The 27,196-nt window shown below is 53.0% G+C and overlaps 7 protein-coding genes across 7 annotated transcripts; 3 read left to right on the top strand and 4 right to left on the bottom strand.

The window, feature by feature from the left end:
• Window positions 1-170: 170 nt before the first annotated feature.
• BBA_08107 (MIF4G domain-containing protein) lies at window positions 171-4,339 on the top strand (the record flags this gene model as incomplete). Its single annotated transcript, XM_008603204.1, has 2 exons — window positions 171-461; window positions 533-4,339. 2 exons carry the CDS (start codon window positions 171-173, stop codon window positions 4,337-4,339), a joined length of 4,098 nt encoding a protein of 1,365 aa, XP_008601426.1.
• A 1,338-nt stretch (window positions 4,340-5,677) lies between these two features.
• BBA_08106 (DNA polymerase) lies at window positions 5,678-10,181 on the bottom strand (the record flags this gene model as incomplete). Its single annotated transcript, XM_008603203.1, has 3 exons — window positions 5,678-9,667; window positions 9,732-9,835; window positions 9,887-10,181. The coding sequence occupies 3 exons, from the start codon at window positions 10,179-10,181 to the stop codon at window positions 5,678-5,680; spliced, it is 4,389 nt and encodes a 1,462-aa protein (XP_008601425.1).
• A 1,032-nt stretch (window positions 10,182-11,213) lies between these two features.
• Window positions 11,214-12,452, top strand: BBA_08105 (uncharacterized protein; the record flags this gene model as incomplete). Its single annotated transcript, XM_008603202.1, has 1 exon — window positions 11,214-12,452. One exon carries the CDS (start codon window positions 11,214-11,216, stop codon window positions 12,450-12,452), a length of 1,239 nt encoding a protein of 412 aa, XP_008601424.1.
• A 270-nt stretch (window positions 12,453-12,722) lies between these two features.
• Window positions 12,723-15,072, bottom strand: BBA_08104 (pentatricopeptide repeat domain-containing protein; the record flags this gene model as incomplete). The annotated part of the gene is made up of 2 exons (XM_008603201.1): window positions 12,723-14,588; window positions 14,668-15,072. The coding sequence occupies 2 exons, from the start codon at window positions 15,070-15,072 to the stop codon at window positions 12,723-12,725; spliced, it is 2,271 nt and encodes a 756-aa protein (XP_008601423.1).
• A 391-nt stretch (window positions 15,073-15,463) lies between these two features.
• On the top strand, window positions 15,464-16,727 carry BBA_08103 (RNA-binding protein, rrm type; the record flags this gene model as incomplete). Its single annotated transcript, XM_008603200.1, has 4 exons — window positions 15,464-15,506; window positions 15,589-15,716; window positions 15,805-16,380; window positions 16,455-16,727. 4 exons carry the CDS (start codon window positions 15,464-15,466, stop codon window positions 16,725-16,727), a joined length of 1,020 nt encoding a protein of 339 aa, XP_008601422.1.
• A 1,070-nt stretch (window positions 16,728-17,797) lies between these two features.
• BBA_08102 (kinase domain containing protein) lies at window positions 17,798-20,702 on the bottom strand (the record flags this gene model as incomplete). The annotated part of the gene is made up of 5 exons (XM_008603199.1): window positions 17,798-18,621; window positions 18,672-19,410; window positions 19,460-19,619; window positions 19,676-19,875; window positions 19,935-20,702. The coding sequence occupies 5 exons, from the start codon at window positions 20,700-20,702 to the stop codon at window positions 17,798-17,800; spliced, it is 2,691 nt and encodes an 896-aa protein (XP_008601421.1).
• Window positions 20,703-23,649: 2,947 nt separating this feature from the next.
• On the bottom strand, window positions 23,650-25,223 carry BBA_08101 (RNA recognition domain-containing protein; the record flags this gene model as incomplete). The annotated part of the gene is made up of 4 exons (XM_008603198.1): window positions 23,650-24,000; window positions 24,054-24,701; window positions 24,757-24,852; window positions 24,912-25,223. The coding sequence occupies 4 exons, from the start codon at window positions 25,221-25,223 to the stop codon at window positions 23,650-23,652; spliced, it is 1,407 nt and encodes a 468-aa protein (XP_008601420.1).
• Between the last annotated feature and the right edge of the window lie 1,973 nt (window positions 25,224-27,196).

Below are 27,196 nucleotides of genomic sequence, written 5' to 3'. Positions count from 1 at the left end.
CGTTTGCGGTGGTCTCTTCTACGTCTTCGTCTCCGCAGAATGCAACTGTTGTTGTCTCGCCTGTTCTAATAAACGGCCAGTCAGCCTACGCGCATTCTTTCTCCCGCCGTTGTCCGTGCCTCCAAGGTCGCACCCAACGGCTCGGATAACTTTCCAAGATATCCTTCAACATGGCGGCCAACGCTACTCACACCGTCGCAAATGGCGGTCCTTCCGCCCCGGCTGGGAGTGTAAAGTCCAACATTCAGTTTGGATTTGATTCTCCTTCCGTCGCTCACAGCACTCCTCAGTCTGGCAACGCTGCTCCTATCCCCATTCCGGCTGGAAGCAATGCCGGCCGTGTGCCCTCTCCCGCCCATTCGCCTTCTCCTATTCCACAGCCTTCAGCCAGCGGCGGTCGCCCGCCTTCCATGCAGGCTGGCAGCCAAATGACTTTTGGTAGTCTGGGCAGCGATAGCGAGGTGAGTACAACCGTTTTTGTTCAACTACGCTCTCCGTCATGTTCGTACAAACAGCTAACTTTGCAATCTAGCGTCATATGAGACAGGGTTCCGTTCCTCCTAACCCCAATGCTGTTCCCACTCAACCCGGTGCTCACTTCCGACGCGAGTCGACCAACTCTCTCCACGGCGACAACAACCGAGGCAACTACCAGGGCGGACGCGGCCGTGGTTACAATAACCACCACAACTCCTACAACAATCAGATGGGCTACCCTCCCAACAACCAGTTTCGCAACGGCCAGGGTCGTGGCATGCCTCCTGCTTTCCAACCCCAGGGTCGCGGCATGCCCTACCCTAACTCGCCTCACCAGCCCAACCGCAGCCCTGCCCCGGTCTCTTCCATGCCCAATACACCCAACATGCCTCCCGCCAACATGCACGGTCACATGCAGACGCCACCTCAGTACCACTACCCACCGCCTATGGCTCCTCAGCAGCAACAAGTACAGTACCCCTTTCCTCGAGTATTCTCCAAAACGCACAGAAAGTACCCTCAGCGCCGTGAGCAAGACAAGGTTTTATCAGATTTGCGACGCCAACCAGGCCCCATGGTAAAGTGTCTTGCCAGCTATATCAATCCGCCACAGCTCAGCGATATTACTGGGCAGTCGGATCAGACAAAGCCTCGCATGCAAAATATACCTCGCAAGCCTTCTGGTGGCTTAACCAACTCTGATGTACCACCGAAGTCGAACCACAGCACCCCTTTCAATAACCCCAACTCCAACTCATTTGACCTATCTCCTGAAAATGGAGGGTTTGAACGACTGCTAACTATGAAACACCAGAACTACGGCTATCCTCCTCAACAGATGGACCAATACGGCCGTCCTATCAACATGGCCTACGGCTACAACAATGTCCCCCCTTACATGGGTGGTCCTCCCCAGGCCAATGCTGGCTATGCCCAGCAATATCCTCCTACTTTCCACCAACAGAGCGCCAGCATGTCCCGCAGCCCTTCCCAGCCAGAGCGTCCCCCTAGCGCCAGCCAACCCGCTCCGCCCGTTGTCGTCTCTTCTGGCCAGGCACCCGTTGCTAATGCCGCCAAGGGCGCCAATACTTTTGTCATGCCGCGCAAGAGCGCTGCGATCCAGATCAAGAACCTCGCTGGTGAGGTTGTGGACACGTCTGCCTTCAAGGCTCCCGCTTCTCCAGCTCCCCAGCAAGTTCGAACTCCTCCGGTTGCCGCTTCGACTCCTACTCCTCCTCCCGTCAAGCCCAACACTCCGTCTCACGGACGTAGCGACAGCCACACCACGCCCAAGACAGCCAAGGAAATCCAGGATGAGCTCAAAGAGAAGATTAAGCGCGCTACTCAGCAATCGGCTACTACTGAGGAACCGGCCGCCACCAAGACCGAGACCCCCGCTGCTAAGCCTGCCGAGCCTCCCAAAACCGAGACTCCCGCTAAGGAGGAGCCCAAGGCTGCCGAGGCTGCCAGGAGCGATGACCCTGATGAGGATGAAATGGAACGCATGATACGTGAAATGGAAGAGGCCGACGCCCGCCGTGAAAAGGAGGAAAATGAGCACCGTCAGCGCAGAGAGGCTGAAAAGGCCGCGGCTAAACAGAAGGAAGAGGCTAATCGTAAGGCTAACGCCGACGACGAAGACCGCAAGTTGCGTGAGCAGGAGCGCGAGATGGAACGTCTCGAAGAGGAGCGCGAGCGCAAGCGCAACAGTGCCGAGAGCTCCGGCAAGCCTATGTCTGTTGCCGAGGCTCTTGCCAAGGCTCGTCCTGCAGGCGGTGACAACAACGTTGAATCTGTCACTGACAAGCTCGCTGATATGAAAATCGAGGGTGACAAGGCCGGCGAGAACAAGAATTCCGAAAAGCGCGCTGCCAAGCCCGCGGCTCTTAACCTCGCGCCTCTCAACACCAAGCCTGTTGAACCTCCTCAGCCCACGCCTGCTATGCAGTCCCTCAAGTCTGCTCGTTTTCTTCAGGTAATGGAGCAAGACGTCTATCCTGCTGGCATCAACTCGCCCAACCCAGCTTTGAACGCTGCTGTCGCCAAGAAGGGTAAGACCTTCAGATATGACTCCGGCTTCCTTCTACAGTTCCAGAAGGTTTTTACCGAGCAGCCCTCCATTGAGTTCCACCAGCAGGTCAAGTCCCTCATCGGTGATGGGGATGGCAACCGCTCAGCTACACGCCCCCCCGCCCCTGGTAGCGCTAGACAAGGCTCCCGCGGCGGTGCAGGTTTCCCTGGCGGTTCCTTCAACGCGCCTCCCGGCCGTGGCGGTATGCCTGGTGGTGCTCTTCCTGGTCGGCCTGGCGTCCCACCTCTTGGCTCTTTCGGGCGCCCGGGTGCTTCTTTCCCCGGTCCTTCCGGTATGGCCCGCTCTGGTTCTCAGCGCGGTGCTGGCCCCAACTCTCCTCGCCAGAGCAGCCGCCAGACTCGCGGCAGCCGCCGTAACGACGTTCAGGCTGCTAAGACCATGCCGCTCACTGCCGGCCAGGAGGTCAAGCCCATTGCCATTACCTCGACTGGCTGGAAGCCTACTAGCGTCGGAAAGAGTGCCGTTGCGAGCTCTGCTGCAAACGCCGGATACCTTGATCCAGAGATGGTCCAGAGAAAGGTCAAGGCTGCTCTAAACAAGATGACTCCTGAGAAGTTCGACAGAATTGCCGACCAGATCCTTCTCATTGCCTCGCAGTCCAAGGATGAGTCGGATGGACGAACCCTACGCCAGGTCATTCAGCTTACTTTCGAGAAGGCTACTGATGAGTCTCACTGGGCCTCCATGTATGCGAAATTCTGCAAGCGCATGCTTGAAACCATGAGTCCCGAGGTTCGTGATGAGAGAATCAAGGACAAGAATGGAAATATTGTCAGCGGAGGCAACCTCTTCCGCAAATACCTCCTCAACAGATGCCAGGAAGACTTCGAGCGTGGCTGGTCCGTCAACGTGCCCGAGGCTCCCAAGGAGGAGAAGGACAAGGAAGATGTAGAGGGCAAGAAGAACGGCGAGGCCGAACTCATGTCCGACGAGTACTACATCACTGCCGCTGCCAAGCGTCGCGGTCTCGGTCTTGTTCAGTTTATTGGTGAGCTTTACAAACTCGGCATGCTCACGGAACGTATCATGCATGAATGTGTGCACAAGCTCGTCGACTACAAGGGTATTCCTGATGAGGCCGAGGTTGAGTCTTTGTGCAAGTTGCTGAGAACTATTGGTGCAAATCTCGACAACACTGAGAAGGGCCGCCCCATGATGGATGCTTACTTTGCTCGCATCGCAACCATGACTGACCTTCCCGGCCTTCCCAGCCGTATCAAGTTCTTGCTCATGGATGTTATTGACCTGCGCAAGGCTGGCTGGAGAGGCAAGACTAGCGGTCTGGCTCCCCCTAAGACCCTCGACGAGATTCGCCTTGAAGCTGAGGCTGCTCAAGCTGCCAAGGCCCAGGAAACTGCCAGAAGCAACCAGCGTGGTGGCGGCCGCCCTCCTGTTGGCCGCGGCGATGCTCGCCAATTCTCTGCTGGCTACACCCAGCAGACAAGCAATCAAGTTGGTATGGATGACCTGAGACGTCTCAAGGGCTCCATCGCCAGGACTTCGAGCCAGAACGTGACCCTTGGCCCTACTTCAATGTTCTCTTCTCGCAGCAACAGTGGTCGCCGCATGGGCCCTGGTGGCTCTTTCGGCCGTGGTGAGGACTCTGCCATGTCTTCCCGCGCTGGCACTCCTCCCACTCGCGAAAACTCAAACACATTCAGCCTTCTCGCCAACATGGACTCTGAGAACCCCGCTTCCCCACCTTCTGCCGCTGCTTCCCCGGCCCTGTCAAAAGCTGTCCCCGACAGTGACAAGAAAGAGAGCGAATAAGTAATCATTTTTTGTTTCTTTCATTCTCGGTGTCTTGCATTTCGGGTGATAGACTAGGCGGGTCTCTGTTCATCTTGATTTTTCCTATTGCATTTTTTCTTCAAAGATTTCAGTCGACGTGTCCTAAAAGTTGCGCCGCATTTTATCTACGATACCCTCGCCCAATAGAACACTTGAGCCAGAGTATGGCAACACCCTTCTCAGAGAGTCGAGGAGGGAGCATCTGTCCGGGATCAAAGAAGGGGAAAGCTGTTATTTCTTCGCCAATGTGTTGTTTACCTGTTCGAAACTAGCGACTTTTCGCGTTTTGTGCGCCACAGCACATGATGGATCCTCGTTATTTTTCCTCTCGGAGCAGTTTGGCCTCGGACGAAGCTCAACCTTTCTCTCTTTTTTCGTCCGCCAATGGCCTGCCAATCCTGATGAAGCTGTTTCTTGGACATGAAGTCAATGATTGGGGAGTCTTTGGCGTCTTGTTCAGGAACGCGAAGAAGACAAAAGACCTTTGCTGCATAATGGGTAATGTGCAATGAGTTGTCTTGGCTTCATGCAGGAGGAAATGAAATGAAGAATGGGTTCGACGAGGAAGACAAAAAGTTCGTTGTTTGGAACACTCCCCTCGTGGGGTTTGGTTTCGTGGTTTCGTTTCCATTACTTCTCTTTTCACTTTATTTCTTCTCGTTTCATTTAGGATCAAAGCACGCCCTCCTTCCCTTGCCTTTGACTGTGGGTAAACATATGGACATTTCTTTACTTGAAAAGGGATGACGTTTGTTTTCCAATGCATGAATGGTTGGCGGATCCAGAGCTTTTTTGCCGTAGCTGTTTTTTATTGTACATCATCTAATTGCGGGAACAGACGGTTTAGTTGTCGAGAAGAATATATATACATTTGTTCAAAATCTGATGCTCCTTGTGATGTTCCTGCGCCTAAATAGTACAAACTTCATCTTTATTGATTTGTAGTCTTATGATACCAGTATTGCTCCTTGCGTAGCTCCATCATAGTCTGCATGAGTAGGGCTTGCAACGTGCGAGACAGGACCGATGGTAACATTGACAACTGATATTAATACGAATGCCGCCTCGTTGATAATTGAATGCTCATGATTAATCCAGGGCCAACATATATGTAAAGAAACCAGAATTCGAAAAAAAAAAGTCAAAGCATTCAATCAAACAAGCTTCACGTAACGAAGCATATCCCTATCCAAAGACAGTGAGAAATCCCAGATTCCAACTTTCCAACAAGGTCCATTACCTGCCCTCATAGCCAATTAACGCCCTGCCAATGAACATGCGCGCACAAAAATGTATATCAAGATTCATTCCATTCCATTACGCTGCAGCAAGGGGCTTGTTGAAGCCCAGACGCGCAAACAACGAATCCATGGCAACCCACTGCCGGCCGCACTTGTCGAGGTAGCGATCCACGATGCCCTTGACGGTGCCGAAGCGCACACGGTTGTGCTCGGCGAGGGCGAGGACCTTTTCGCGGTCCTGGCTGGTCATGCCGCTGTCGGCACCAGCGGCGCGGGTGCGGGCACGCTCCACGTCCCAGAGACTGGCAAAGTACACTAGCTGGTTGTAGATGGCCTTTTCTGTGTACTCGTAGCGCATGCGGCCGAGGCAGTCGCGGGCCAGGCCCTTGGGGCCGAGGCAGCGCGTGCCGTAGACGCTCATCTGGCGCGTGCGGTTGCCGCACTGTGAGTCGTCGCAGACCAGCCAGCCCTCGTAGTAGCGAGTGCTTTGGACGCGAATGGCGTGTTCTACCTGTGCCACGATGGAGATGTTGGGAATAATGGCATTGCAAGCGCCGCAGACGATGCCAGAGGCAGAGACGCGGTCGGGGGCTGAGGCAAGACCCTCAAATGGCGTAGAGGACTTGCACTTGCGGCAGCGCAGAGCAAGTCTCGTGCAGTCTGCGAAGCGGACCTCGTCGGGAATTTGAGACTCCAGAGGGTGAATCTCGAGGTCGTCGCTGGCGCTGTTTTGTTGGGTCTGCAGAGAGTTGTATCGGCGGACATCCAAGCCAAGCTGTTCGGCAAGTTGTGAAGTAGAGGTGCCCACAATGTTGGCGCAAAGACGCTCAACAGGAGGGAAGATCTGCTTGCCAAGGTACCACTCGACGTCGGGGACCAGTGAGGGGTCTGTCTTGAGGTCGCCGGGTGCATGAGCTCGCTTGGCGGGTGGCTCTGAACTCTTGCCATCGCCCGTGATTATGTACGAGACGACGTCTCCCTTGCGCACCGTCTTGCCCCGAGCAAGATCGCGTAGTGCGACTTGAACTTGAGGCATGGAGTCGGCATTGGGATACTCTGCGGGCCCCTTCCCAAGCTGGGTAAAGATAATGTACTTGGCAACAGGGATAGTCTGCTCACGCATCTTAGCAGCAGTGTCTCTCAGATATTCATGAATGCGCGAAACAGCCTCCTCGGTCTCGGCGCCGGAAAGAATCTCATCCAGAAGGCGCTTAGAGATCTCCTTTGATAGGGCGCAGTATTCGCGACGTCGCATGTCCAGACCCTTAACTTCCATCTTTTCAATGAACTTGCCATCTTTCTCGACGAGGTTGATGGCAGCATACTTCTTCTTGGCCTGCAGAAGAATTCGTCGGAAGACGTTGTCAATGTCAATTTCCAAGAGACGATATTGCTCATTGACAGCCCTTTTGAAATCATTGCCGACCTTGAAGGCGTCTGCTACAGAGTCCACGTTGGCGTTGATCATGACCGAGTCAGTATCACCGTAGATAACTTGGAGAGACCTGCTTTCTGCGAGCTCCTTGGTGCTTCTGAGAATTTCACGGCCCTTGAATGTGGTCAAGACGGCAAGCGGTCGCGCGTAGAATCTGGACTTGGTGTAGCCCAAACAACCGTACATGGAGTTAGCAGTGAGCTTCAAGGCAAGCTGCTTGATATCCCATGTGGCAAGCTGCTCGGCTGTGGCGTTTTTATCCTTCATGAGACTCTTTACCTGGCGACGACGACCAACAAGTGTCGAAATGAGCTTGGGGAGGATACCTTGGTCTTGATCTTTCGGTACCTCGGGAACCGCATCGTCGTCCTCGCTTAAAATGGTGCGGTCGACCGTCGTGAAGCAAATGTTGAACTCTTGAATGATAGAGGGATACAAAGAGTTGAAGTCCATGACGAGGACAAATTTGTCGTACAGACCCTTTTCGGGCTCGAAGACGAGACCACCCTTGAATTTGTCTTTCTTTTTCCCCTGTCCCGCTTCGTCTTCGTTCTCCTCTGAAGCCTTCTGACGGCCACGAAAAATCTGTTTATCAGGGCAAATATACTTGTTGCGATGGAATTCGTGGAGAAGAATGTACTCGTTTCTTTCTGCGCGGGTACCTGTTAAGGTACGAGCCCAAGAGTTACCAGCCAGATTGGTCAAGACCTTTGTCAATGGGAGCATTTGAACGCTAATTGCCAGAGCAGCAATGTAATGTGTATCGGCCTCCATGTGGGTAATATAGTCCATGAGACCCTGCTTTTCCTTGGCCCAGCTGTTCAGTGCGGACTCATTGTCGATCTCACGGCGATGATTATCACCAGAGAGATACAGGCTACACATTTCTGTCAAGCTCCAAGTCTGGCACTTGTACATGGCAGATTTGCCTGCTTCGTTCGCCAGGTCACATAGCAGTCGACCTGCAATGATCTGACGCTCAGCGAAGACATTGCCACCCAGTTTTCCAAGTGCCTGAGGCCACTGAGTTCTTCTGAGTCTTCCGAGTCTTGACCACTGGTGAGTCTTCTTCTCTTGCAAACGATTCAAGAGAACGCTATAGTCAACACCCTCCAGTTGATGGCCAAGGATTACATCGGGATCAGCGACATCGAGCTGGGCCAGGAAGAAGCTAAGAATATCTGACTCTTGCTTCTTCATGACAATGAGGCCGCGATTGCGGGTTCTTGCAAGCTGCTCGAAGCCTAGAGGGAAATTCTGTCCGTGCGGTCGAATGACTGTGAATGTTCTGCAGGGCAGCTTCTCGGCGGGCGTCGTATTGCTAAGCAGCACCTTTTCGTAAATTCTGGCGCTAATGGCGAGGATCTCTTGCTTGTTCTCTTTCGCGTTGAAAGCTGTACGGAGAGCGACGCTCATCATAGTCAGGGGAGGCGCATCAAGGTTGTCTGATTCGCTCGCGACTGATAACATGTTGGGGTGCTCAGCTAAGACCTCCAATTTGCAGTGAGAGGCGTTCTTGATGGCACCAAAGTCAGCGTCCTCAATCTTGAGCCAGCAAGGGCCCATGACATTTTTCCATAGAACAAACTGCTCAAACAGTGCGGTGTTGGATCCGAATACGTGTGAGAAGGTCTCGCCGATGATACTGGAATCGATTTGCTGTTTGGTATACGGATAGAGAAGTTTCATATACTGTGCTTCCTTTGGCACTCCAGGGAGCTCGAATGCGTATTTTCGAGTACATGCCTTGATCTTGTACATGCCGACGTTCATCTTGGTCATGAGGTCATCGACTTCATTGTAAACATCCATCATTTCGACGCTCTCGTCTGTCTCCTCGCCATCACGAAGGCGATGTTCGCGTGGCAAAAAGTAAAGCTTTCTGAGAATGTTATCAACTTTAACAAAGCAACTGACATACTCCTGGTTCTTCTTATTCAAGACCTTGCCAAAGAGACAGAGACTGCCGTGGATCTCAGTATAATCAGTCCAGAAAAAGCTGAGGCTGCCATCAGCTTCAATGGCGTCCTTGTGGTCGATTTTTCCCACGCCGCGTGTCTCTGAGGGGTTGCTAACAACATTAAGCTTCTCGGTCAATTTGTTCCAAGAAGACGAGTCAACATCATCAACAGCATTGACCGGTGAAGAGCTGGCTGGAGAAGGGTACGGCTCTTGTTTGCGAAGCTTCTTAATGGGACGAGAGCTGGCCAGATTGACAGAAGCTGTTGTAACAGAAGCAGCGTGGGCGACCTCCATTGTTTCCTCGTCGTCAGAGTCTTCCTTGATTTCATGCCTCAACTGGGCTTTGCGCTGGGCTACTTTGGCAGCGGGGGATGACGGGGTTGGGTCGCTCATTGGTACTTCGCCAACAGGTATCGGGTCCTCGTCCAGAGGCGGCATGTATCCATCATCGTCACTAGGAGGAATGGCAGATGAAGGCGACAGCAGTCGTGTATCTCGTCGCTTCTGCTTTTTGCCTGCCGGTTCCGGCGGAGGCGAAAGCGCTCTAGATTTGCGGCGCTCTCCTGAGCGCTGTTGTTTTGAGGGTCTCGGCGCGGGAGCTGGGATGTTGCTGTCAACTTCTCCAAGTAGATTTGCCATGAAGTCCTCGTCGTCTTCGGTCTTGACGATCTTTTTATTGCTGCGTGTTAGTTTGGATGTTTTCCAGAGATTCAAGTGACAGGTTGTGGCGTACCTTCGGCTTTTGTTGAGGCTTGGTTGCGTTCTTGGTAAAGTATTCGCTAATGTTACGATCGTTAACGTCTCGCATGGCCTGCTCTGCCTGACGGCTTGCTTTTTCTAAACGCGTTTAGAAACCACTTCAAGAAGAACGGGACACGGTAAACTGACTCGATTTACTTTGGCGGCCTCGTGTAGGTAGATCTTCCAGGTCGCTCTCAGAATCATACTGACGGACACGATCCCAATCTTCACGGCCGTCGTCGGCATAGCCCTCGCCATTGTCATCGACGACAAAATCATCCTGATTCAGACGATCTCTGACAATCTTCTTGTAGCCATCCTCGTCGACTTCATCATACAGGGCATTGACGTCCTCTACTTGGTAGCTGTCAAATGCCTTTTTACCAGCCTTGCGAAGAGCTTTGAGCTCTGCAAGCTTGGCCCTGTGGTTGACCTTGGACATGGCGGGCCGCGATTACTGGTGCAGCCTTTGAGAAGAAGACGTAAACATAGAGCAGGTGAACTGTTGTCGAGTGGAGAGAATGTGCCAGTGTTTGAGTGTTACGCAGGCTCGTCGATGGAGTTGGTGCAGAGGGGCGTGTGCACCACATTATTGCTAGGAGAAACCAATTGAAAGGTCGCGTCCCTTGCGGCGCGTCGCGTTGGTGTGAGACGCGCCACTGAGAGGCCTGCTATTAAAGTGCATGGTCTAAGTATGGACTAGCGCAGTCTTCGACGTGTAGCTGACCAATCTGGATAACATGTTTCCTCTTGACCACCCCCAGCTTCCCTCCTGCTTCAGAATGTTGAATAGTGCCTGCATCTCGAACTTGCAAGACCCTTGTTGCTGTAGCCGCAGTCATCGGGAGCAGCTTTCTCAGCTGCTCCCCACGCCTCTACCTTCACCACCATAGATCTGGAAGCCAGTATCCGCTCGGATTTGCCTCCTTCATCTTTCAGTCAAGTCAGCTACCCCTTTGGTAAAAACATTTTGTCTTTCTCGCCCTCCCATTACCAGTATTTAAATCCTTCATATATATCCGCCGGAATGTCTCTCTTTTTCAAGAAGCGTGACAAAGGCGACGCCTTCGACAAGAAAGACATCGCGCGGTCGACTTCATCAGAGTCCACCACCCAAACTAGCAGCTAGAGGCTGTGGAAATCTCGCCAACGTCCTTCTAATTCAGCAGTAGGTTGCTTAGGACCTTCACGAACTGGCCAAGACAGCCGAAAATGGTTTCGCAGCCTGCACTCTCCGCACATTGAGCCCGGCAGCCACAACGGTGGAGCTGATCATGCAGATCATCATGGCCATGACGGTGCCACGGAACAGGCCCTTTCAGATGATGCTTCTCCCAGTGGTCAGCATTCCATCTACGCTGCTATTCTCACAAAATACTGACTGCGCGCATCAGTTCCTATCCGCCAGTTTCGCCGTCGAAAAAGTCTCGGGGAGCTTGTTCACAGCATCAAAATTAAATATTCGCGAGAGAAGATGGCAAAGGATTCGGATCCAGATGCCCGCGACCCTGACCGAGCCGTTACAAACACGCCAGCCGCAGCATCCCCAGGCTCTCAATCCATGCTGTGCCAAAAAGCATTTCAAAACCGCTACTCCCTTCCGGTTCCCGTCCCTGAGCGCTCTGCTTACATGGCCTATGAAAGTGCACCTCTTCCTTCTGTATCTTCCGCCCCTCCAAGGCTTGATGCTCTACCTGATTTTGCGCTGAATGGTTGGCAAAGATCATCTACCTTCCGTGATGGGCTTGAGAAAGCCGTCAATGATATCAATACCAAATATGGAGATTCCACCAAAACATTGGTTAATTCAACCTCTACCATAAACTCTGTTGCAGTTCTCGAGAAGAATCTTCCGAAACCTAGATGTATGGTACCAATTTATGGTGGCACATCCAATGCTCGGCCAATCATTGGCGAGCTCTGGACTGCACTGAAGTCCCAAGAGAAAACTGTGAAAGCATCTACGACACTCGACGACGATCCGAAACAGAAAGATGACGATAGTGCATCTCCTTTCCACGGTTCCCAGAAAATCGATGCTGAACCCAACGAATCTGAAACCGATAATCTCGCCATCATGGAGACTGTAGATGATGCAAAAGAGTCGACAAGTCAGTCCGCCGCCACCCCTAGATCTCAAAGCAATACCTACATTGCGAAGGTTACAGGCAAATCCACTGATGCCAGCTTGAAGAAAAGCGACTCCCGTTCTGACGATACCGAGTCCAATGATGCTCAGGTGGAACCCGATGTCAAGTGTCAAGACAAGCCTCCTGTTGGTCACGCTGAAGCTGCCTCAGCACTCGAGTCAATTGACGAGGATACCCTGCACTTGAAAGAGGCTGACAGCGCGTCTGCTCTATCACAAAGCACGTCATGCGATCTATTCTGTGCCGCGACCAAGGCTAGTGCAGTTTCCGAGGCAGATCCAGAATATGGCCCGCGGCCAACAGAAGCTACACGAGGAAGAAACTCTTCAGCACCTTCTGTGGCTGCTCTCGTAAGCAAGTTTCGACGTATGGAACAGCCACCTGAGAATACCCATCACTCAGATGGCACTCAAGAGCAAGACGAAGTATCGGTAGATTCCAATTCGAGATTTATCCAGTCATATCGCCAGCGGTCCGAGGATACCGACAATGAGAATAGTCTACTGTCGACTGTAAGCAGTGATAATGCCGGCAATGAGAGACCAAGCCTTGCGGTATATTAAATGCGCAGGCGAGAGCTACTGGACTTCGGTGTCATCATGCGGTAGCACCGGTACTGGTCTTTCCCCTGTTGCGATAATGACGATGCGATAGAGGAATTGATTGGTATATCCTTAAGTAGTCCCTATAGCACTAAACGGATGCGTGACAATGGGCGGTTAGATAGATTCATATACAGATGCATTTATTAGCCGCTTCTTTATGTATGCTTTTTATACATTTTGTAATAGTACATGGCCTCGATCTCAGACAACCCATTCTGCTTATTATAGTCACCTTCTCTGTTCCATGAGAGTGGCCCAAAGAGATCCATCGCTTTCAACGGCGCGATCCGTTTTAGAATTCTTTGCTTTGTCTGCTGGAAGCGAGCCTGCGTCGGCTTCCGTGTCTTCGCGCACAGGCTTGATGGAGACAAAGTCCTCATCATGCGCCCGATCTTGCGTGACTGCCTCAATCTTGCCGAGAGAAGGAGACACCCATCTGTCAATCAACGGCCCATCCTCATTTCGCTCACACTGCTCATTCCGCGCGTCTTTTCCCCCGCTCACTCTCTTCGTGTTCCACACAAAGTCACCGCCCTGGCGCGTCCTGCTCCTGTGCTTGGCGTTGCCGCCAACCTTGTCGTCAAGCTCCGGCATGTCTATCACAAACGGTGACTTCAGCTCCGTCTCGAGACCCTCTTCTCTCGGCGATCCCTGCTCCGCCGGCGCCGCCGCTGCCGCCGCGGCGCTCCTCGCGCGCGCCGCCGTCGCCTTGGGATTGAGCCGGGGATGGCGCAGCTCAATGTCAGCGAAGAAGGCGTGGACGCCCTTGTTGATCTTGGCCGAGGCGATGATCATGTCGCGGTTGTTGTTGCCCGGCAGCATTTTCTCCTCGACGACCTTGGAAAAGGCGCCGACCATCATGCGGCCGAGAGCAATGACCTCTTTTTGATTATTGTAGAGCAAGGTCGCAGCTTGTTTGTCGCTTCCGGATGAAATGGCCGCGACGTCCTCGCTCTTGAAGTACCTGTTGTAGAGCTCGATGTAGGGGTACCAGAGCTCGGCGAGGGCGGTCGCGATTTGCCGCCCGTACGCGGCCTTGGCGCCGACCTGATCGCCGGTGCTGGCGCGTCCGCGGAAGGCGGCGTGACTGACGAGCGCAACGCGGAGGTAGAGGCGCATGGTGTGCATGTCTGGTGTCGGGGCGAGCCGAGCCTGCATGCTGTGCAAGATGCGCGTCGCGTGCGTCATGACGTTCGGATTGATATTGTCGCGGACGCAGGCCTCCATGGCGATACCAAACGAGCGTGCCTGGACGTCGATGCCCGTTACGGGTAGCGTGTCAACAATTTGCGCGGCCTGCGCGCTAGATTTGGACGTTTTGAGTACGCCAATCATGCGCAGCCAATCGTCGTTGTCGGGCACCAGCTTCCTGTCGTGCACGAGCAGATTCCAGTACGGCGCGGCGGCGCTCGTCTGTCGGGCCGTGAGCAGTGTGGTGAGGATGAGCGCCAGCGTGTTTGGGCCAGGCTCGACGAAGCCGCCGCGTCGGCGGGAGTGCAGCACCACGTCGGCTTCTGAGGATTCCTGGGAGGCGGCAGAAGAGGGCTTGCTACCTTTGGTGACGAGATTGGGAATGTTCATGGTTTGCTCGAGGAGGTCCAGAACGCGGAGCTTCTCCTTGCGTTCCTTGGAGAGGAGCTGTAGGCGGCCCATGGTACACACGAGCGCCTCGTCGAGCTTGAGCTTGCCGTTCTGCCACTTGTCCAGGACCTCGACCCAGATGCTCTTGCTACGGGCAAGCATCTTGTCAATGTTGGCCCGTTTCGTCGCCTTATCGAGGTCGCTATACTCGCGCCACATGTACTGGCGCATGCCGTTGAAGATGACGCCGTATGTGGCGGTGGTCGGCGCGAGCCCAAGTGTCTCCAGCTCGCCAGCGACGATGAAGAGCTGGTCAATGTCGTAGGCGCGCGCGCAGACGCTGAGCACAGCGTTGAGATGAATTGTGTTCGGCTGCAGCCGGCGGTCGTTTTTAAGCTGGCTGAAGAGCTTGACGGCTTCGGAGACGGCGTTCTTGGGGTGATCTGATTTGGCGAGGCCGCGGAACATGATGGTATACGTCTGGGCGTTTGGGAATTGTGCGCGCTTCTTCATCTGCATTTGAAATAAATTAATTAGCGAGAGAACTTTGGGCAAAGTAACGGCAGAATGTAACCATCGAGACCTTTCTTACATTATTGAAGGTAGCCACAGCCCTCTTTATTTGCTGCTTCTTCAGTAGCCAGTCAATGAGATGGTTCCAAGATACTACTGTAACCAACTTCTTGCTCGCAAGCTCAACCATCTTCAGCGCATCGTCAAACTTCTCTTTGGCAAGCAAGTCTTCAATGTATTTGCCCAAGACCCAGGGATCGCTGATATATTCGAGCTGCTTCTCCACTGTCCTAATCGAGGCTTTTTCGCTCTTTTTGGCGGCGAATGGCTCAGCAGGCTCGGATGCGATTGTCTCTGCGTCTGCAGAGCCATACCGACGTCCTGCCACGAAGATTGCGGGCTGCATCATTCGTGGTGCGCGCGCCGCTGCATTGGGCAGGACCCGGCACAGGCCGGACGCGGCACCAAGCACACGAGCGGACATTGAGGTTGGACGAAAGAGCGTTAAGGGAGGCGCATAGACGAAGGCGTTTTACTGTCGAGTTATAAATTGAAGAAGTGGACAGTCGATCCGGCAGAGACGGGGCTGGTTCAATTGCTGACTCAGAGATGAGCAGTTGATTGTGTATATCAGGACGACCCCTAGAACTTTTTTCCCCTACCGCCCGTCATACTTTGGGGTCGGCGCCACGATAAGATAAGGCTGTGCGACAGACGCGCCACGCCCCTAACAAAAAGTTAATGCTTTTGCTTACCCGCCGTCACAGCAGTTTAAATCCACGAAGGCGAGCTAGATTACTTTCCGGATAGACAACAATTGCTTTCACTTTCTCCCGACCTACTTCTGCTGCTACGCAGTGTCTCTCGCCCGCACCATGGCTCCCGTTGCCAAGGAATTCGACAAAATTATTCAAGACGGTACTGCGCACCCTCCGATCCCCATAATCACTCCTGGGCGCCCAAAAGGCCACTGACTGACCAATTTTCGCTTTGGAAACAGGACGCGAGCGCAAGAAGAATGAAGCGCTCGCCAGCAAGATCTTTTCCAAGGGTCGCCGCCAGAGCGCGCCATCCAAGCTCAAGGCCGCGGCCAGTCCGTCTCTCGCCAGTCGCGTAGGCGTTCGCAAGGTACGACGAACCCCCGGTCTGCGTTTTTCCGGTAAAGAGAATAAGATGGCACTTTGGCTGACCAATGGCGACCCTGAGCAACGTATAGGTTCCACAGCGCGCCATCACCTCGGGCCGTCGGGCCAGCGTCCCCAGTGGCAACGTCCACGGCGAATGGACGCACGACCTACATCACACTGTCCGCGGCGGCGCGGCTTCTACAGCCCTCGGCTCGCGCGTGACGCTGCCCGGCGGCCAGAACATCTCCAAGCGGGCCGCGACGCGCCAGGCCAAGCGGGCCGCGACGCGCCAGGCCAAGATGGCCGCCGCCGCCGCCGACGCCATGGACATTGACAACTTCGGCCACGGCAACAACAACAACAGCAGCAGGAACAAGGTGGCCATCGCGGCGCGCAGCCAGGTCAATGTGCGTGCGGCAGCAGCAGCGACGCCGCAACAGCAGCATGGTATCTCAATCCGCGGCATCGCGGGCCCGTACGCTATTGTGGGACAGAATTTCGCGCCGGGCACGACGCCGGCCGACGTCGAGAGCGCCATGACGCCGATTGGCGGCGAGATGATCCGCTGCGAGGTCATCAAAACGCAGCCATTCCTCATGATGGAGATGGTGTTTGCATCCAGAGAGGGCGCGGAGCGCGTCATCGACACGTTCAACGACAAGACGGTGCGCTCCCCCCCACCCCCCGATTTGACCAGGCAGGTGTTCCTGTTCATCACGCTGACAGTCATTATATATAGGCCGACGGTCGCATTCTCAAAGTATACCCTAAGATCGGCGGTTACCAGCACGCCGGCAGCAGTACAGGACAGCAGCAGCAAGGACTTTCGAAACGAGGCAGGCAGCAGCGCAACGAACAGGTCGTGGACGGCACCATGGGCTTCGCGGGTGGCGATTTGATGCAGAGCGTTGTCAGCCACAACAGCAAGCAAAGTGGTGATCTATTCAGCGACAGAATGATTGGTGGCGGGAGGCGTGCCGGCCGCGGTGGCCGTCGGGGAGGACGCATGTGAGCATGCCATCGCTTCATGACTGCCGTAGAGCTACGCTCTTTATTCGTCTTTGAATGCGTAGGTATGGCTGGTGAGGGATTCATGTAGTTACTTTTCTTTTGTCATTGGCGTATGGGACTTGATCTTTTTTTTCTTCTTCTCGGAAAACCTTCATGGAACATTGGCGTTGTATTTAGATAAAGAGAACTCATTATTCGAGATCTAGCAGAGCACAACAGAGCTATACAGTCAACACATGTAAAAGACCAACACATGATCACACAGTGCTGTACGTTTGAAGCTTCTAACACGCGCGGATACGGCAGTCAGAAAAGGTGTCTGAAGCGTTTATCCTCTCCCCATTGCGACGAAAGTATGCTATACGCTATGAGAGCCCATCATCGGCATGTTTTGCCTGACAGAAATACAAAAGAAAATGACTTTACAACCGTCACAAATAAACGAGGTAATCATCTCCCGTTTTGGGTCCAGCTTGCATCCATCTCCTGTACCTTCATCCCATAACCGATCCCCACCTTCATACTGAACCAATAATTGCTTCCGCGTCCATAGCCCTTTTACCACATCTCAAGTTGCCATATCAAAAAATCATACTAGCGTGAAGACACAAGAAAAGGTACGGATTCTACAGTAGAATCGTACAGGGTAGGCAGACATATACTATCCTTTATCGCCGTCGCTCAGCGACTTCGTGTGCACTTCTCATGGTTTGGTAGCTGCATCGGTCGAACAGCAGAAAATGAGGAATAGTAATCATGCAAGAACCGACGCAGACTCCGAAGTCATCGCATATACGGACGGCCATGCGTAAATCAACTTAGTCTTTTGTCTCTGCTGCTGAGAAGCGCTATAGCTGACACTTGCTGCCGGCAAAAGAGCGCAAGCCATAATACTTTTGCAGGTTGCTCGCAGAGTCGCACAGCACAAATATGGGGCGGATCTCGGCTTGGAAGACCCGGGGTCGTGGCTGTCTTGTATCCAATATTCGATGACAGGGGACGTTCGAGATCCACCCTTGTCTTGTTCAAACATGTGCAGAAACCCCCCTCATTCTAACCTCGGTGTTCTTTTCAGTGCCATGGATTCTGGCCGCCGGTGTAACCTTCTTCTAAGGTTCTTTCCTCTAGGTTGCGAATGAAGTCGCGATTGCTCCGCCCTTGCTGCGCTCGGCTGCCGCGGCGGCCGCTGCGAGGCGCATTATCGGCACCGGGCATCATCTCACCGGGTGGAGGGTAATAGGCAGGGCTCGGCTGCAAGCGGATCGGTTGCGTGGGATCCAAGTGGCTGGCAACGCGCTGGATGGCAGCGGGGATACCGCTCTGCTGCTGCTCCATAGTAGAAGCACGCTGTCTGTTGGTCCGCATGCCTCCTTGAGGATATATGCTTTGCTGTGAAACATTCCCGTAAGGTCCCGGGGCCAGCTGCTGTGGTTGTGGAGGTTGCTGAATGACCATCGGGTTGTACTGGGGCCCTTGCGCAGCATAGGCTGGCGCTACATTGCCATGTGTAGCTGGTCCTGGGGCATACATAGGGTTATTTCCGTAGATCGGGGCTTGCTGATGGCCAGCCTGTGCATAATTTCCAGGCGGTATGTTGGCGTAGGCTGATCCTTGCACAACCGAGTTAGCCTGAGCCTGGGCTTGAGCTTGGGCCTGAGCCGCCTGCGCGCGTTGTTTACTGAGGGCCTCGGCTTGCTGTTGTTGGTGCGTGCCTGGTGCTGGCGATCTGTTGAGAGAACTAGACTTCAGATTCATCGGCGGCACAAAAGGACCGGTGAACTTTTGTTGCGTAATGAAAGGGTGTAGCTTGGCCTGCTGTGGCGACCATCGCTCGAGAGGATTGATGCTAAGCAAGCCTCGTACAAAGTCGATAAAAGCAATTCGATTATTCATTTCTGTTCACGTTAGTTTTGAAGCGAACTATTGAAATCGAACTTCAACTGACCTCGATCGATCTCGCTCTGCTTCATGTTCTTTCTCGGCATCGGGTAAGACTTGATGATCTCGGGTAGTGTGCTGGCCTGGAAATACTTCTTGCTAGGCTGTTCCTTGGTGTTTCGTTCTCGCGCATACTGTTCCATGCTCTTCAGTTGATAGGTACGGCGACCAAACTCGTCTTGACGCTTCTCGAAGAAATCGCCGGACTGCTTGCCCATTTCCAACATCCAGCCAGGAGGGTTTCCGAGCATCTCCACAATGCGAGAGACTTGGTTGTATTCGGAAGAGCCGGGGAACAATGGCAGGCCGAGGAAAAGCTCCACGAGAATGCAGCCCAAAGACCATATGTCGATAGCTGACGAGTATGGTAGGCCAAGAAGAACCTCGGGGCATCGATAGAATCTCGATTGAATATACGTATAGACCGTTTGTCGTTCGTCGCAGGCAGAACCAAAATCAATAATCTTGATTATTGGGCTCTCCAAATTCTTGAGCAAAATGTTTTCGGGCTTCAAGTCACAATGGATAAGTCGGGCCTTGTTGAGAAGAGCAAGACCGTTGAGCAGCTGCTGGGCAAAGACTCTGACAAGAGTCGTACTGAGGCCGCGGAATTGATTCTGCTTGATGAGTTCGTACAGGTTGACGCTGAGCAGTTCAAAGACGAGGCAAAGATGCTGACGATGGATGAAAGTATCCTTTAGTCGCAAAAGGTGATGATCGTCGTTTTTATCGAGTTTGGTGTTGAGCTGAAGGCTAATTAGTTTCGTGACGAGACTGAAAGTGAGAGTGGCTAACCAAATCCAGGACCGAGACTTCCATCATGCTCTGGTTGAAGTAGGCCGTTCTGTTCTTGATGACCTTAACAGCGACGACTTCTTGGGTCTTAAGATTCTGACATTTTACTACCTGCCCAAAGGTTCCCTGGCCGAGGACATCAAGTATAAGGTAACGGTTCCTATAATGAGGTTAGGAACGTGAGACATTGGAAGGTGAATTTGGAAGCAGCCATACTTGTGGCCCGCTTCCTCGGAGCCCAGAATATCATTGACGTAAAGAATGTAATCACTGTCTTCATTGTCATATCCATCGTTCTTTAAGCCCTTGCTGGGCTTCGTCAAGACTCTGCGGGGGTTTCGTGACGTTTCGTACTTGAAGCTCGGGTTGCAGATTCGATAAGTTGCGGGGAGGTGGGCTGTAAGAGCTTGAAGAGGCTAAAAGTAGAGTTAGCATGGCAATTGCCCACCAGAATGATCGAGGAGCTGTAACGTACGCTGATAAAGCCACCTTCAGGGTTTGCGCGTCGAAAGGCTGGTTGGCGGTTGTTCTTTGGCTGAAGATCCGAGACTGCGCGCAGCTTGCGAAACTCGGGTACGCACTTTACGGTCGGAACCGTGGGTCGCTGCGGTGACTTGGAATTGAAAGTGCCGTCGAGATGAGCGACCGTGGCGGAAGGGTAGCCGTCAGTGCCGCTGGGGCCATAAGGTGACATGGGGGGGAGCTGCGCGTTTTGCGGACGGCCGGCGTAGTAGGGGCTCTGGGGATATTCAGAGGCACCAGCAGGAGACTGTGTCTGGGATGGAGGGCCTACAAATTGGCTCTGCTTAGCCGCCCCGTAAGGCGAGGTTGGCGAAAGCGTCTCCATGGGCGAGTAGCGCTGAGCGGCCGACGAGGGTTGGTCGTGAGGTGAGTGCAGGGCGGCGGCACGACCACCCGACATGTGCGGCTGATGATGAGGTCTCATGGCATACTTGATGCCGGCATGGGAGTCGATGGCGTCGCGCATGGCAACGTCGCCGTTTCCGTCGCGAGGCTGGCCAGCGACCATGGGGGAGACGGCCGGGTTCCCGTGGCGGACGGCAGGAGCAGCAGCAACAGCGGCGGGGACGGCGGCGGCGGGATGATACTGATCGTAGGCGTAGCCGGCAGGTGGCGGGAGCTGCTGCTGGGCAGCAGAAGGCGGAGACATGTGCGCGGTGCCATTGTGACGGCGCGAGGAGGCCCCAGCCGGGTCGTGATACTGCTGCCAGTTGGGATCCATCGTTCAGGCTCGGGTGGGCGGGCAATGGCCGGCGACAGAAGCGGTAGGCGTGATTCGACGGTCAATGAAGCATTCGCGAGTTCGACGTGGTGCTGCTCTCCTGTGGGTCGGACGAGGGCCGATTCGTGGTATGATGTGATATGTATGGGCTTTGGCGGTTGTGCTGACCTTTGGGCCCAGGCAGCCAGACAGCAAAGCCACGCACCGAGCAACAGGTAAGGTTTCCGCCCGGGAACACGAGCAAGGAAAACAGGGCCGGTGGGCAGCGTAATATGGCACAAGCGCTGGACGGTGCTTGAGCAGCGGAAAGGGACAAGACGAGACGGGCTTGGAGAAAGAAAGCAAAGCCGTCGGCAAGGACCTGCCTGGGAGGATGGGTTTGGAGAGAGAGAGACGGTAGTTAGGGAAGCTGGGGGCGAAAGCTGTATAATGGCGCGCGTCGAAAGGCGGCGTGGGGTTGTGTTGGTGAGTTGTGGTGGTTTGAGCACGGTACATGTGATGCCGGCGGCCGACAGTGGCTGATAGAGGTACCTCGAGAGGAGGATGGCACTTCTCATTACGACGGAGACGGCTGGGGAGCTTTGGCGCCTTTTTTGGGGCTGTTTGATAAGTTCGTGGTGATGCATGCAGCGCCGTTGCAGAGCCTGTCTATAACTATCAATAGGTACGCTCGTTGGATCAAATAAATCAAACATCGCTAAACTAATCATTCACCTGTTTTCTGTCGTCTTCTCCCGCGTCATTCTCTCATTCTCACGTCCAAGGCTAGGCAGGTCTGTCCGTGCATAAACAAGTGAGCGAGCTCTTGCGCGCCCTGCATCAGGTTTAGTGGCTGCCACTGGCACCTGTGGATGCCCCGTCTTGTGTTACTTTCACAGCGGCGCAGCTCTGCTTGGCTCGGCCCAGCCGCCCACGGCCCTCCTCAAGCAATGCAGTCTCTAACCACAGAAAGCCCTTTCCATCCAGACCTCCTCTCACTTTCATTCACCATAGGCAACAAGTCGCCGCTGGGACAAGTCCCCCCGCGCCACCGAACCGACTTGCTTGCTCTGGTAATACCTATCTGTACTACTAGGTTAGGTACCTAAGGTACGTGAGAGTGGGCTTTTTCTGACATGCCTGAGGATGATTCTTCGTCAATACATATTTTAAGGCATTTTGTGATGAATTTGGACTTGTTAATTATGATGTTAAAGTTTTAAATATGTTTAAAAAGTGTGACTCTCCTCAATATGGCCTGAAGAATACGTTAATTATGCAGACGGAGTATCTTTGTCGGAGACACTGTCAGAAAACAACCCCCTCCCGCGTACTAATCAGGTGCTAAATGATCCCCCCGCAAGGATCCTTGGTTGTAGCTTGGACACGCCACCTAGAACTTTTGTTGCCATCGCATTGCAAAGAGCGCGACAATCTCATTCTATCAATGTCTTGGTCTGCGACTTCTTCCTGGAAACATGTGGCGGGCTGTCAAAGTTCGACCTCATGGTGCTACCAACCCGATGGCTGCCCAATCACGACTGGGGCCATGGAGAGGGTCGTCTGCTTCGGCTTCACCTTCTTACGCGGCGTTGTACTTGCGAAAGAACTGCTCCAAAATGTTTCAATCGACCTGGGCAAACTGGATAATATAAATATCAATGTCAAACGCGCATGTTTCCGTTTCAAAAGCAGAGCCCTTGTCTTGGAAGCCACAATAGAGAGGTTGGAAGCCCATTGCATCTCTTCGGCGTTGCCTAGGCCGCCGATCATCTCAAGTTGTAAGCAAACATATTGTAATGATTGATCAATAAATGCCAAGAAACCTGTGTGCAGACGCCTGATGATATGCTCTCTGCCGTTGCTGACCAAGTCGCCATCATGGTGCTGGCATCACACCAGTGTGTACGTACGTGATGGCTTTGTGGACTATCAGCAGGCGAAACACCTTGCACAGCACACTGTCGGAGGAGAAAAAAGTGCAAAAAATAGAGCAAAACAGGACGGAAACGAGAGAAGCAAGCCAACATACACGTCATCGCGAATTTGAAATAGAAATCATCTTCAAGATGGCACTCACTCTGATTCCTCAAGACACCTGTGCAAGAACGGAACAAGTCAAGACTTGTTCCGGCAGCTCGTTTGCAACGAACCCTGGGACAAGATATAACCACCGCAAGGCGAAAAACAAACCAAGATTTTAGTCTTTGTGTATAGAGTTAGATGACTGTATTTAGTTTTGCCAATGAGCCCGCCGAAGTACTCTATCGTACTCAGTGCTTCCATGACTCGAGCATTCGCAACCCACCATGTGCATTACAAGACGGCATAATTCCGCCACCGCCACTCTCACCACCATCAAAAAATCGCTTCATGCGGTATGCACTCCATGACATGTTTGTTTGTGGCATATCAATTAAAAATCCCATCTGGCATGCAAACTTCGTTAAAGGGTATCCAGGAACGTCATCAAAAACAAGATGATGCTTGTAAAAGGAAAGGAAAACAAGGTACCAAAACTTTTCGCCAGCTTTTGATCCCAATTAATCGGGAAACTTGAAAAAGGGAGAATGGAAAATCGCGGACTCGGACGCAGATGCTTTACGCGGCAGCCACTTAAAAAAAAAAGACATCAAGACGAAGACGAGGGTAGCTAGGTAAGGAGGAGGGGAAAACGAGACCAAGATACACACGCTTCCCAAAGAAAGCGAAGAGATTGAATGAGTATGAAGAAATAAGAGAGGAGAATAAACAAAACAGAAAAGGCATTCAATGTCCCAAAAGCCATCATGATTCCCACAGCAGACTATGCGAGGGTGGAAATGTGAGAAAATAGGATATGGGAGATGGAAGACAACAGGAAAAAATTGCGTCACGACCTATACCCCCATGTTTCTGTGCACTCATTGCAATATTCTGCTTACCGCACGACGCATCGCTAAAAGCTTTTTGTATCTTCACTTATATTTCAAGACTGGTAGCCCGCAAACTGACCAGGAGGCTGTGTCCACTGGCCAGCATTGGGAGGCTGACCACGGCCGTAGCCACCAGCGCTCTGTGGAGGCGCGTTGTAACCCATGGGAGATCCAGCGAAGCCACCAGGAGAGCCTGTCTGAGCGGCTGGGTAGTTTCCTGGTTGACCACCGTACTGGGCTGCTGACGATATTGCATCAGCACTGCACTGTGAACCTGGGTTTCGGGGGTACTCACCACCGTACTGAGCATAGTAAGAGCCGGGAAAACCAGGACCTTGGGCGCTTTGGGGGCTGTAAGGCTGGGAAGGATCAAACCCCTGATTAGGAGTCTTGTCCTTACCCCACTGATTGCATGTTAACAAAAATGACGACAAGACTGCCTTGTCTATTTACTTACGCTGCACTTTAGCGGCCGTCCATTAACATTGTATCCGTTCATTTGGCAGATGGCCATAGAGGCGTTCTCGTGAGTATCCATCTTGATAAAGGCAAAGCCGCGGTCCGCCTGGAAGCGAGATTCGACAACAAAGCCAAAGTTCTGAAACAGAGGGACAACGTCGTTGGGGGTGGTATAGGGCGTCAAGTTGCCAACATAGACGGTCGTCTGCCAGTTAGGCGTCTGTGCCAGAATGACGTCGTAGCTACCAACACCATGGGTGGGAAACTGATGGTGGCCAAAGGGGGTAGTGGGTGTCAGGCCCATAGCCTGCATCGCCTGCTGCTGAGCCATAGATGGCTGTCCCTTTTGATTGGCCCAGTTGCAACGGATGGCGCGAGAGCCGAGCCATTCGCCGTCCATGGAGCTCAAAGCCTTTTCGGCTTCGGGCCGGTCACGGAAGGCAACGAAGCCATAGCCACGGGAGCGGCCCGTCTTCATATCCCACATGACACGAGCCTCGGAAACGGAACCGAAGGCGGAGAAGGCCTGGGTAAGAATATCATCATTGACTTCGTTGGAGAGATCACCGACGAAAATGTGGAAATGGCCGGATGTATCTTCCTTGCCAGAGCTGTTGGCCTGATAGGCCCAGTTGACGCGAATTTCCTACTTCTGGTTAGACGCTCCGTGCTACACGTTGATTGTCTTGGCTTTTACATACTGACTGGTGAACTCGGCGTCCGTTCAGCGTCTGCATAGCACGATCAGCTGCACCAGGATCGTCGTACTCGACGAAGCCATAATTGAAGCCCTTGGCCTGTTGTAAGTGAAATAGTTAGCGTCAACTAGTATCAGGGCGGAGATGGTATAGTTTACATTCTTGTCAGGGATAATCTTGACATTCTGAACATGGCCAGTGGTCTCGAATATCTGGCGCAAGACGTCCTCAGTGACTCGCTGGTCAAGACCACCGACGTAGAGAGCGCGCTTGTTAGGCTCGGGAGCAGCTCGTCGGAATCCACCAGGGCTCGTAGGCGACATGATACCACTGTTCTCACCCATAGGAGAGGTGATGGCAGTGGGGAGAGGATTGTTGTTGGCAGGAATATGCAGAGGAGGAGGGGCCATGGCATTGCCAGAGCCATTCTGGGAAGGCGCAGAGGCGGGGGGGGCCGAAGTGTCAGTCATTTTGGTGATGGATATTTATTGATCGATGTTCGAAATCGTAAGCGGGATGGAGGAGCGACTAAAGTCGATGCTGTTGGAAGAACGGCAGAGTGTGACGGTGCAGTATCCGCCGAGTTGGGCGTCTAATTAAAATATCGGTGACGGGGGAGAGGGGCAGCCAGCGTCAGGACGAGATATCAATGCCCAACACAGACAAGGAGAGGCGCGAAAACGCAGAGTTTGTCAGATCGCTAGCGCTGGAAGAAGTAAATGCAGGAACGAGAAGAGTTTTGAAGAGCTGAAGCAAGCAGAATTTCCGGAGAAAGGGGTGCGGAATGGAAAAGTCGAAAGGTTCGGGGGGGGGGGCGTGAGGCCGTGCAGAGATGAGTGAAAGACGAAGAGGTGAACTTAGAGGCCAGACGCAAGGAAACGATACAACAAGAACGGAAGCCAGGCAGACAAGGGTCCCGAGAAATCTCAACAACCGATCCCAGCTAAGTCGGACCAAACACGCGCTGCTCGAATAAAAGAAACAATCCTTTTCGTGGTGACTGGTGATGTGACGGGGCAGATGGGAAGCCAGCAGCAAAGTGGGAGAATAATTAAAAGGCACCCCGAAGAAGCTAGTGTTATTTCCACGGTGGAGAGGCCGCTGTGGTGACAGGTGCACAGAGCGTCCGCTGCATGAGCTGTGGCGCATACCGAGCTGAGCCACTCTTAGTCAGCCAGTTTCAAGATCAGGGGCCGCTGTTCACTCGATAAGGCTAACTATGGATGAGAAGACAGGGCGCAGAAATTGGCGGCTGCGCGTGAACTCGTATAAGAACAGTTATTACCTCAGTATACGACTGACATCAATCCTGAATCATGATCATTGCCGAGATCAGATTGATTTGATGAAAGTCAGCACAATTCAGCACTACGATTTTTACTCGATATTGCTGCAAATAGGCCAATAAACGCAAGTGTCTCTGCCCGTGGCTCAAAGTCAGCTAATCGTCTAAGACTATAGCAGTACTGTTATTCGATCAGCCCCGTACTGCCCTGCCCGTCAATCCTGTACAGCGTGTCATCACTAGCTCTCCTCCCGACGATGTCTTGTGCATTGTATGTACATGAACCCCCAAAAGGATGTCGGTGTGGCAATATTGCAGATCGGATGTATTCCGCTCCTCGCGGATGCCAATGTCGTGTAATGTAGCGGTGCTACAGTACTCGTCGAATGTGAGGCCATCCATGCAAAAGGCTACAGCGACTTCGGTTTGTTGATTCCTCAGCGTACTGGAACTCGCGTGCCCTCCGGGGGGGTGCGTGCGTGACATAATTCTGTGCATGCGTCATTAGGTAGGTAGTCTCTAGTTGCTCACTACCTAGCACCCAGGTACTCAGTCGACCACAGGCAGACCAAGACAGGCATTCTCGGCTGAATGCTTGCCCCCTACTACCTTATGTACCTACCTATGTAGGTACCTATCACTGATCAGCCGAAGACTCGGGTATCAATGGACTTGAGATCAGTCTCAGGATGTAGCCTTTGTAAAAAATGAATATGTAAAGGCCACATCTAAAACTAGACGGTTTGACACGACTCCGCGGCTATCAACTTGATTACTACATTTTTACAGTGAATTACGAAAACATGGTAATGATGAAGGGGTGCAGGAACTCCACGGGCCAGGAAGGCATCGTGACAAGCTTGTTTGCCACCTGTACTCCTCTCTTGTGTTTGCCACAATACTGCTACCATTCTTTCCTGCAGACTCTCCGCTCCCTAGTCGAGTCGAGTGATGCCTAGTCAAGTCGAGTGATGTGTGCAGATAAAGACTTTGCAATTGAACTGACTGTTTCGTCGATTTACCTCAATCCTTGGTGCCATCTATGAACGTATATAGGGCGGGCCTGATTCACATCAATGAAGGTGTGGATCCGCACAGTGATAGGGTGGCTTTGGAGTGCTGCAAGGCTGTAGCCTGGAGGTAGGTAGGTGGTACCTA

The sequence above is a fragment of the Beauveria bassiana genome, assembly GCF_000280675.1.
Source record: "Beauveria bassiana ARSEF 2860 unplaced genomic scaffold BBA_S00031, whole genome shotgun sequence".
In the NCBI taxonomy this organism is placed as follows: domain Eukaryota; kingdom Fungi; phylum Ascomycota; class Sordariomycetes; order Hypocreales; family Cordycipitaceae; genus Beauveria; species Beauveria bassiana.
This window is presented reverse-complemented; position numbering and strand designations above follow the sequence as displayed.